Source organism: Crocuta crocuta, unplaced genomic scaffold (assembly GCF_008692635.1).
Source record: "Crocuta crocuta isolate KB4526 unplaced genomic scaffold, BGI_CrCroc_1.0 scaffold301, whole genome shotgun sequence".
In the NCBI taxonomy this organism is placed as follows: domain Eukaryota; kingdom Metazoa; phylum Chordata; class Mammalia; order Carnivora; family Hyaenidae; genus Crocuta; species Crocuta crocuta.
This window is the reverse complement of record NW_027527544.1, coordinates 1,903,265-1,914,774: the sequence shown is the minus strand read 5'-3', so window position 1 is coordinate 1,914,774 and position 11,510 is coordinate 1,903,265. Positions and strand designations below refer to the sequence as shown.

Below are 11,510 nucleotides of genomic sequence, written 5' to 3'. Positions count from 1 at the left end.
TGTGGGACCGGCCAGGGGGCCAGCCTGCCGCTTCTCCTCAGCTGGGCAAGTCCCTCCAGTTTTCTTGAGCACAGCTAATAAAATGGCTTCCAAACCCCTTCCTTTGCAACTGTATGGATCCCAGCCTGACAGGAAGACCAGAATGCGTCCAGGCCAATATTCTTCCTCAATACGGTGATCGTGCCTGAATGCAGCACTTAGAGTAGGGGCCAGGGGGCTCCGTACGTCTCACGTTCTGCACGGTGCGCGGAGTTGATAGTCTTTAAAAAGCAAAGAAGCGACACCGCTAACACTCTCCGTAAGCATCTGAAACCCTACTGCTCCTCACTCATTTCATGCTTCCTGTACTTTCCGAGTAGTGTGTGTCTGCGTGTGCACACACGTGTGCCTAAGTTCAGGGATGAATTACGTGGTACTTGGGGGACATTAAGCGTTTCCATTTTTGTGACTTTGAAAAGCAGATGAAAGGAAAGAGAAGTGACTCTTTTCCTATAAGGCATATGTCTTACAATCTGTTTCTTCTCATCTCAGAATAAAACACAACAGTCCTGAATGTTTGGAATGCTCCTAGGTGATGCTGTAGAATCTGGATCGACTGTACATGATCATGTTACTTGCTTGCAAAGTGCACATATGTGCATAAGATCATAAATTACTTTTCTCAGCTAGTGGCACATATGTCACAAGAAGGAAATATTGGCTTAAAATGCCAGTTTTGTACAAAATATTAACAGAAGTCTCTATGTACACTTAAACCATGGCCATTAAACTAGCAAACACAGGGGCACCTGGGTGGCTCAGTCGGTTGAGTGTCCAAATTTGGCTCAGGTCATGATCTCATGGTTCATGAGTTCAAGCCCCACATTGGGCTGTCTGCTGTCAGCACAGGGCCCCCTTCAGATCCTCTGTCCCCTCACTCTCTGCCCCTCCCCCGCTGGTTCTCTCTCTCTCTCTAAATAAATAAACTTTAAAAAATATTAAAAAAATAAAATAGCAAACACAGTTATGAGTAGAATGCCCCACCGCCAATGACATCTGTCTCTCAACTTATTATAAAGTGCAATAAGAAATACATTTGATTCTGGAGAGAGTCTCACAGCAGGCCTAGAATCCACCAGAAAGTCCTATGGGAAAGTAACTGTCCGGAGGCAGGTGGGAGAAAGGACATTCAACTCTGTGGTCGGAAGCCCTCGTAGGTTCAAGTCCTAGCTTTGTTGTGGGCTAACTCTTAGGAAAGAGGCGGCCAATCTGGGCCTCCATAAAATGGAAACAGTTACCTTCGGTTCTTTTGCAATTAATGAGGTTAAATGAGGACCATAAAATTCTAGACTGACAGTTAATCAAGTGACTCCCGCTCTTATCAGCCAGATGGGCAGTTTCCTGTCTCTGGGAAGTTCCCGGTTTCCAGGAGCTTCCAAAGAACAGCTGCTTCTCCTTCAGAAGGCCCTGGCCAAAGCCTACTGGGGAAAGTGCACACTAACTGTAAGTGGTAAGGGTCGAGATTTCTCGAGAGGAAAGCACTGTAGGAGAAATTGTCCTGGCTTTGAAAGGAGACATCCCTGGGTTCCCATCCCAGCTCTCCCGGCACCAGCTGATGGCTTTTAAAAGGCCAAAGACAATAACCAAACAAAACCCCCAAAACGCCTCTCCAAAGGCTCACCTGTTCGTGAGCTCGCACGTGTCAGGAGAAAATGGCAGCGTGGCTTGAAACCATCAGCAGAGGCCAGGGAGAACTGTCCCCTTTTCGTGCCCCCTCTCCCATCCCCCTTCAGTCAGAGTATGTGGGTTGGAAGAAACCTTAGTGAGTTAGTCCAATGCCGTTCTTTCATAAATGGGGACAGAGGCCCAAAGAGGTTACCTCTCGGCCACTAGAGACAGACGCCAGGGCTCCTCCCTTCTTCTGTGGACATACGGATCCTTAGCCATCTTTCGTTTCTGGCCCTCTCAAGTTAATCCTTCCCTCGCCACTCATCATACTGGACGGGAGGCTCTCCAGCTTCGCCATAGAATGGACGCTAGGCCTCGCGGCTGCGGATTCTGGGTCGGCTGGCTGAGGGTGGGGCCCTGGTGACGGTGTTTTTAAAAAGCTGCCCAGGTGATTTAAGCAGGACTGCTGAACGCTAGACCGAAAGACATCCTAGGGCTTATGAGGAGTCCTAGAAAGTAGACACAGCAGCATGGGGTGGCCTCGTTCTGGCCGTCCCACCAGCCTGGAAGAGTCAGTGGCGGCCAGGCCATCCACCTGCTGCGTGGTCTGCGGGACAGAAGCGGCTGAGTCACACACTACTTCCGTGAGGCTGTCAGCAGAGAGACTGGTCAGTGCCAGTTTGGAAGGCGGTTCCTCTGGAGACAGTCATCCTCACACCCGTCACGAGAAGGTATGAAATGTACTCAATCTAGCACTAAGCAAGGGCATACAGGCAGCCTCGCGTGGATAGACTCTGCTCTCCCCATTTGCAAAATGAGACGTCTGAAATAAATCTCTTTAAACAGAATGTTCCTTTGAGGACAGGCCCCTGCTACCTTTTATCTATAAAATCCCTTAACATGAACTCTTATTAGCATGGGCAGTGAGCATGGGCAGGGAGGAGTTAGGCAATGAGCCACCAGAACGTTAAGAATCATGGTCACAGCCTTTCAGCAGCCTGCCCCTTGCCCTTCGGGGAATATCACGCCGTGGNCAGTAAAGGCACCCAGCACTGGACCTGGTGGCTGAAGCTCTGGCCTTGCCAGGGTGTGCAGGTTCAGAGAAGAGAGTGCCCACACAGCCACGCATGGCCAAGTTCAAGGACGCAGAAAGTATTTCTCCAGTGGGAACTTGGAGAGGGAAGGCTGCTTATGTCCGGGACGCTGTGGACCAACATTACATACCTGACAAGCCCGACGAGAAACACTTCAAAACTAGCCCAGGACGTCTTGCCATGAGGATATAAATGGCTTCTCAGAACCGCTGGCCACTGCTTTGTCACCANGACTGGCTAAGAGTCTGGACTAAAATTAGAGGCAATGCACATTATGGTCTTGTCTGAGGCTTCAAGAAGGGCCATGTCACTTTTATGTGATTTCTGTGTTTTCAAAAAGGAATTGACAAGGCAGGATTATGTTGGGACACACTCACCAGCTTCAGCATCCACGGGCTACCACGGCATGTCGCAAAGCATCCGAACAGGCCAAACACCACAATGGTGGTGCCAGTCCCGATGAGCACGTAGGGAGCATTCGTGGAGTTCTCGGCGATCAGGGAGATGTAGGTGCCCAGAGTGAGTTTGCCCCAGACTCCAACAGCCAGCAGGATCACGCCAGTGATCTGAAAAGAGCAGGGAAGAGAAAGGGGCATGAAACTGTGAAGCTGAGAATCACCACAGTGATGTGGCCTGGATGCGAAGACTCACGTTCCCATGGGCAAGTGGCACTTGCTGCAGGAGTCCCCGGAGCAGCGGGACATGCGGGAGACAGGTGGCTCAAAGCCATCACAGTGTAAACACCCTTTGGTTTTGTACGATTTGATCTGTCCCTTACACAAACCCACAGGCAGTTGCCACGTGAACTAGAAGTCAAGCTGATTATAAGAAACCTTGTTTTTAAAACTGTTCTGAAGAAAATGCACGTGGGGCTCCTGGGTGGCTCAGCTGGTTAAGCATCTGACTTCAGCTCAGGTCATGATCTCATTGTTTGTGAGTTCGAGGCCCATATCAGGTTCTTTGCTGTCAGCGCGGAACCTGCTTTCGGATCCTCTGTCCCCCCTTCTCTCGGTCCCTCCTCTGCTGTGTTTCTCTCAAGATAAATAAACTTGTCAAAAATTTTTAAAAAATTAAAAATGCATGATAATGCAGGTCTGAGAACCCTCCCTGGGAGAGCGGCTGCCTGGTGCCGAGCTGGGCACAACCCCAATGAGAACGTGAGCCACCCTCTTCGATAGCATGTGTGGGTATAGTATGATTTTTTAAAATTAATTAATTAATTTAAAGTAGGCTCCATGCCCAATGCGGGGCTTGAACTCTTGACCCTGAGATCGAGAGTTACACACTCTACCGACTGAGCCATCCAGGTTCCTCTGGATATAGTGTGTTTTGAGGACATTTTGCATGATGTTGTAAGGAACAAGATGATTTTCTTTCACTATTGTAACAGAAATCTCTACAAAAGCAAAACAGTGAAAATACTTTTGAATCCCTATCGATACACTTCCTTATTTACAGTGCTTTCGTCAATACAAAACAACAGAAGCATCTGAGTAGTTCCTGGAATTAGCTGTAATGCGATTTGGCAAATCCCGCTGATCGGTCCAAAGGAAATCCCCGCAGCATGTCTAAACTGCAGAGCCTTGCATCAATCAGGCCCTTCCTTCAGGGGGTAGACTTGCGGCTACCTACTATGCCTTATTCTCCATCCCCTGCAGGCCATGCAACCCAGTAGCATCAGCCGCTAAAGCCAGCAGTTGACCTTCTGTCTCTATCTCCCCAGCTGGTCTCTCCTTCAATTTCCCAAGAGCTTAGCAGCTCATTCAAACTGACGTCCCTCTGATGGCCACCTCTTCTGACACTGCATGGGGCTTGAAAGAAGCCTGGGTGTCCAAGGGAGCCCTTCTCCACTTCTGTCCCACCCTATTGCCCAGTGTCCTGTACAAAATGCCTCCGCTTCCTGTCCAGCCTGGCCACCCGAGCAAGGAGGCATGATGAGATGAGAAACGGGAGCAAACCATATGATATAACCAATACCCACCTTGCTAAGGTTTCCCCTGTCAATCAACACACTGTCCCAAACACATGCTCCAGGAGGGACCAGATGGTGGGAAAAGCAAGAGCGTGGTGATACTCCTCGACCCCTACCCCAATTGCCTGCTACTCTGTAGAACCATCACTGTGAAAAGACCGAATTAGAAGCTTTAAATCAGAAAAAGATGGAGGGACTAGTGCTAGTTTTATAAGGGAAAGGTTTGTAAATGTGACGCAATCATGAGGAGAAAGCTTTTGACGCTAATATTTAGGAGAAGGTGGCCCAGGGCAGGTCTCCTTGCCTTTGAAAAGTTCTAATGGGGGCCGCGGTGAGTTAAGAAAACCAAGAATGCAGACGCGGGCAAGAGTTTCAAGTCCTCTGCTGACACCTGGTGGTTGCTAAAGAAACTACCTCCCTTGAACAGCCTCTTCTGCCTTATAGAAGCATAAAATGGAAACATAAAATGCTTTTTATCCACCAGAATCAAAATTTAACTCTCCACTCATTAGGGATAAGAACGCAGTGAGCACCAGGGACAAAGGATAGTGCCTGGGCTTTTATTACTCAATGCTTCGCCCAGGGCCAGGCACAGAGGAAATGCTAAATATTCATTGCCAAACACATAGATTTCATTTCTCTGGGTCTTAAAACCTCGTCTTCATAAAAGAGTCCTTCAGATGTCATATACGTACAAAGCTGCTCTATCGGCTGAATACTGTGAGGGGCCTTAAAATGGAAGCAGAGAAAAACCTCCACCCCCGCTTCCCACTCTACCGGTATCTGCCTAATGCCGTAAATGTCACAGCGTAAATGGACTGAACGAAACCCAAAACTCAGTTAAGCCAGTCACTACTTAGGCCAAGTATAAGTCTTGGAGGAGACTATTTCATGTGACTGCCCCTAAAGGTTCAATAACGCTTCAGACATGCACTGAGCAGCTGGTTTTGACACACCTACGGCCAGTCATTACTGGGATGTGATGGCTCTAGTGACCAAGCATGAGAGCCTGGTAGCTTAGACTTCTGGGACCAGTCATTTCATCAAGTCCACTTACCATCACAACAAATAGCGTATGCAGTATATCAAAGTTAACACAAATCTGGATTTTAAGGCTAACCGTGTCAACATTTCTATCCTTTTTCTCCTTTCAAAAAGCACTTTCTCGGAATGGAACCACTACTTTGTATAGGACACCTCTCTCACATGCAGTGCAGAACCTATGAAATCAACTTATTAAAATGTTCATAAAATGTAAATTACATTAAAATTGAAAGGCTGTTTCTGCAGACCTNACCTAAGCGAAAGTCGGACGCTTAACCGACTAAGCCACCCAGGCGCCCCTCAAACGTGCTTCTTAAAGACTGTCAGTGGAAGCAAAGAAGCACAGCACTGTTTGTGCCGCATCATATGGGAGAAAAGCCAGCCAGTATCTTGACCTTGACCAGGTCAGTCACCCTCTAAGGAAAACTTTCTCTATCCAGCACCTGTCTGGTAGGGATCTAATAATGGTGCAGAGAGAAAAGACCTTTTCCAAGGTTGTCTTCTCACACTCAGAGATCCCTGAGGGACCAGCTCTGCGTCTGGAAGCCCGAACCTCACATGTGCAAGGCCTTTTGCACACACGGAACCCACCTCTGCAGCCGCATCTCCCTCCCTCGTCTTCCTGCACTGTGTGTAGTTCTAGTAAAACTGAGCTGTTCTTTGGTACTTCCTGTGCCTTCCTGCTTCTCAATTCGGCCTGTGACGATCCCCTGACCTAGAATTCTTCCCTTTCTATCACTACCTATCTGTACCCTAAGCTCGTATGGCATACTGTGCCCACGCCTCCCAGCCTCCTTACACAGAACTTACGCCATCGTCACGCTGCACCCTGTCCCCTTCCCATGCACATCCAGCCCTATGACCCCCTCGAGGGGAGGAGCCGCGCCTCTTGGATAGTCACTGTCCAGTACGTGTCTGCTGCCCGAACGGATAAACAGCTGACTGCAGATGTGAGAAGGGGAAAGAAGTTTCATGTCAGCCGCCTCCCTGCGATACTCTCTGAATCCCTTGGAGGAACTCTCAGAAATGGTAAGAATGCCAATCCAGGCAGGCCCTGTGATCCGGGGAAATCAAAATGCTAAGGACAAGGAAGAAACGCTGAAACGTTCCAGGGAGAAAAGGTCGCGCTGCCGTGTGCCCTGCAGTGAGGAGAACCCTAGTGGGTGGTGGCAGTGACAGGGGGCCTGGGGCCAATCTTGGACGGGATGGCCAGGCAGTTGAAGGGGCAAAACTACAGGCAAAGGGCTACAGATCCGTAACACACAGTCTAGCGCTTTCTCTCATTTTGCCTACTATAGCGACGCTTCTTACCAAGGAAAAGAAACATGGAAAGACAAGGCGAGGCTAAAAGTCCGTGTGATCAGTGTGATTTTCTTCTTGGTTCTTGTCAGCACCCACACACGCACACTCACCCCTGCGTGTACCTTTACAAGCACCCATGGGGTGGAGAGCGAGGCACGGGTTCCTTTGACGTGTCTCTTCTGCTTCTGGTCACCAACGAGTAGGCTCAGGGCTCACCAAAGCAGTTCTGTGTCTGAGCGCCTCAGAGACCTACTGGAACTTTCTACATGAATCAGCGTGTCACCGCTTTAGCTTTCTCATGGAAGTTCTGCTTCTTTCTCAGAAGACTCCATTAGCAAGCAGCCAATGGTGTGGCTTAAGAGGGGACAGAGCAGAGCCTGTAGATCAGAGCCCACACGAGTGGCCTGGGAAAGGTACCGCCACCTCCTCCCATATCCTCACGTCAACCACAAGCCAGGAGGCAGGCCCAGCGCCCACCAGTAGGAGCCAGGCGGAGGCTCAGTCTCGATCGTTCCTAGCATCCCGTGGAGGCTCAACATTTTCTGTGTGCTTCCAGTGCAGCTCAAGATATACGGAGAGCTGAGTACCTCTGCTACTTCTAGTTTAGGCTTGGCGATGAGGCCAAAAAACCTATGATGGTAGCAGCAGAAAATGTAGATCAGAACTAAGAAATGTGATGGCTCACGTTACCTTACAATTACATGGAAAGGATACTACGGGCTCGGTAAGGACACTTACTGAGGTGTGGTTTCAACCTGAAGTGGCTGGGGGGGCGGGGGGTGGGAGGGCAGAGATGAGTGCTTTCCTTTGCTCCTGCCAGGTCAGCACAGCTAATGCTGGGACGTCTCCCAACTGTCCCTGCAGCGTCCTGATCCTCGGAGAGGGGTCAAGGATACAGCGCTTCTTTGTTTCTCACGCGCCCACAGGCACTGAACATGGGCCCACTGCCTCCTCTGCACGCACGCCACAGCCCTTCTGACTAAGCAGCGGCAGCTCCTGTCGTATGCATGAAAGGCTGTGCCCGGTGTGGGTCTGATGGTGCAAAGCCCCTCTACTTTTTATTTCCTTAATTGTATGAGATGCTAAATATGCGCACTATCTTTGAGAGAGTTTGAGAGAGAGAGACAGACAGACAGAGAATCTGAAGCAGGATCCAGCTTCTGAGCTGTCAGCACAGAGCCCTGACGTGGGGCTCAAACTCGTGAACTGTGAGATCATGATCTGAGTCGAAGCTGGACCCTTAAACGGCTGAGCCATGCAGGCGCCCCGAAGACACCCCATCCTAAGAAACCATATGGGATAGAAAGCACAGGAACGAAAGCCAGCCTAGAGAAACACACAGGAGAAACTACGCCAAAATCTCAGCTAGACAGCATTTTAGGTGAAAGCCAAGGTTCAATCATCCCGGGGGTTTATAGGTTAATTCACCCCTGGCGACCCCATGCAGAGCAGAGGTGTTGTGAAATGTTCTCCTCCCTTCCCCCCACACCCCTGGCAGACGATTCTATACCTTGGAAAACCACGACACAGAAACTCCATACATATCGTAATTAAAATAAATACAACTAAATAATAATTAAAACAGTGATTAAGTCCTTAAAATATGGGGTTCAGAGAAGGTAGGTTTTCAGAAGGAACCAGCAAACTGTGCTTACTGCCCTTCTTCCTTGAAGCATGATGCCGGGGAGGCTGTGGGGGAGGGCGCCTACATGGCTTGGAGGGTGTTCCAACCTGATTTTGTGCGTGTGGACAAAGCACCCAGAAAGGCAGACAAACCAGCAGCTTCCACCGTGCTGTGGTTTTCTCTTTAAACTTGAAGTAGTAACGGTGTGAATCCATCACATTTAACACCTTAAGACTGTATTACGAAGTATTTGTGAAAATACTGTGTGGGACCAAGAGGTGGAATTTATTGGGGTTTTCCAGGGAGCTGGAGAGCCCACTCCAGATGGGGGGGGGGCGGAAGGGGAGTCAGAATGTTTAAAAGACAGGTGAAGGGAAGAGCTGTGGGCTGGGCGTCAGGATACCAAGACTGGAGCCACCGTTTATCACAAATCAGCTGTGTGACGTTGGGCAGTTCACCTAACCTTTCTGGGCCTTGGTTGCCTCTTCGGTAAGATCAGGAGGTGGAGACACCTGATGTCCAGTGCCTCCCTGCAGCTCTTAACATTCTGATTCACCAAACCAAAATCTCCAAATTGCCATGCTTCTTCACTCTGAAATCTAGTTAGGCATGCGCCCATTGGGCAGAGAAACACAAGAGAGTTTCTAAGGTCCTCCCGGGGGCCGATGAACCGTCAGCCCTGGAGTAGGAAAGTCTGCTCATTTCTGGACTNGTCATGCGTTGCAGTTTTACAGAGACACTCAAAAATTTATAAGGTCTCTAGCATGACAAGCTTTACTTTTTATATGAAGACGCCATGAAATCCTGAGAGCAATAAGACATCTGCTCTGAGTGGCTCCTCTCTCCGCAAGGACGTCAGCCAATTCAAACCCTCCCCGGCTTTTGTGGCTTCGGTATGTGTGGAAGGGAGCACACGTTACACGACTTACACAACGGGGAGATTAGTGCGATCGTTAAAAGGGGATGGGGAAGTTTGAGAAAAAGGGGAGAAGGGAGATGAACTTAAACACGGATTTGTTAAAGCTGGGTTTGGGGCGCCTGGGTGGCTCAGTCGGTTAAGCGTCCAACTTCAGCTCAGGTCATGATCTCATGGTTTGTGGGTTCAGCTCAGGTCATGATCTCACGGTTTGTGGGTTCGAGCCCCATGTCAGGCTCTGTGCTGACTGCCAGCTCAGAGCCTGGAGCCTGCTTCAGTCTGTGACTCCCTCTCTCGCTGACCCTCCCCCGCTCACGCTGTCTCTCTCTCTCTCTCTCTCTCAGAAATAAATAAAAACATAAAAAAAAAATTTAAAGCTGGGTTTCAGAACCAATAGGAAACTCAGAGACTATCCGGTCCTGGCCCTGTTTTCTTCCATTGGGTTGGGTTTGAGGTGACCAAAGGCCAAACAGGGAATAGTCACAAGGCACCCATGGATGTGACACTGCAGGCTGGGAGAGAGTCGGAGACGCAAGTCAGGGCTGAGGCCGGAAGTGACATCTGAGGGACCCATGTGTCTTAGGAAACGGAAGCAGAGGATGGTGGGAAGGACACCATCACTGCAACGTGGGGGACTGATACTGGAATTGGGGGAACAGTGAGGAGATGCAGAACTGAGCGGATGAGGCTGTGAAGGGGGCTTCCAACAGGAGAAGAGGGAGACATGAAGAAAGAGACTTTTTTCTTCTCTAAAGACTTATGGGAAACAAAACGGCAGCACAGTTCATGGGCCCCGGGTATGCCAACGGGCAGACATGGTAGTCTATTTTATATACCCGGTAAAGCCCACTACAGTTGCATTTTATATTTCAATATTATCTCGTCCTGTAGCCGGTTCCTAGAATTCAAATTCCAGGAGTTAGGTCATGCGCCCAGATGCTTCTGAAAAGTATGAAAAGGGCTTTGAACAGCCCTCTGAAAAGTCAGGAATCCCAGCTCTGGCTGTGGGCTCACCACAGGCCTTTCTTCGCTTAGGCAGTGAAGCAGCTGATCGTGTCATAGGAAACAGCTCCAGGGCTGCTTTAATTCTATCAAACAACGCTTCCGTCCTTTTCCCAGAGGTCTTAAACATGCAGTCACCAGCTTGCGCCCGTCATGTCGCAGATCTTTCTTTCTTTCTTGTCGCCTTCGTTCTCTCTGTGAAATGACGGGACTGACTGGCCTCAGGAACACGTGCTGGAGTCCTTCCAGAGCTGAAGTGTTCCGTGTGTCTCTGAGCGCCCCTCAGCGGGGCCACCTGCAGGCCCAGCCGCCAGCTAGGACGTGGACCACGCGCGACAACAGTGTTCACCCGCGGCCCGTGCTGGCTGAGCTCTGTTCTCAGCCTGGGGGAGTCTAGCTGGGGAGGGGCTCGAGCAGGTAGCTGGCTGGGGTCTGAATCATCTCGGATGTCCGAGGGGCCCAGGAAGCGGTGGAAATGGTACAGTGTGTGTGCACTCCTTCCTGAATCACGAACCGGGTCTGAATGTGGTGGAGGCATGGTGGAGGTGTGCCTATCACAGGAAGTCAAGGCGACACAGCTGCTAAAACCGTGATAAAGACCACTGCACGCACACAGCCTTTTACTACTTGAATTGCTAGACCCCCTTCAAATGAGCCCAACAAGTCCCACCTTATCTTAATTCCACTAGTCAACAAAGGGGTGCAGGAAATCTCCCAACGTGTTATTAGGGACCCTGTGTATCCTACTAGGAAATGAGAAAGAATGGGCAGCCGAAAAGGTTCTGGATGTTAGGTCTCCTCCCTCTTAAAAACCAAACAAATAAATAAACAACAAACAAAACAAAAACAAATCCACAACAGAAGGCCCCAGAAGCCAAGCAGAATTTCGCTCCATGCTTTTAGCACGTT

General features: G+C 49.7%; 1 protein-coding gene across 1 annotated transcript in view; it reads right to left on the bottom strand.

Annotated features, from left to right (window-relative positions):
* TSPAN7 (tetraspanin 7) overlaps window positions 1-10,756 on the bottom strand; it is a 30,244-nt gene extending 19,488 nt beyond the window's left edge. The window contains exons 1-4 of the mRNA XM_077765153.1: window positions 10,740-10,756; window positions 7,501-7,689; window positions 6,568-6,699; window positions 3,119-3,374 (exon numbers count right to left, since the gene is read on the bottom strand). Coding sequence (XP_077621279.1) covers window positions 3,119-3,374; window positions 6,568-6,699; window positions 7,501-7,689; window positions 10,740-10,756 — 594 coding nt within the window. The remainder of the gene's footprint in view (window positions 1-3,118; window positions 3,375-6,567; window positions 6,700-7,500; window positions 7,690-10,739) is intronic.
* Window positions 10,757-11,510: the final 754 nt, after the last annotated feature.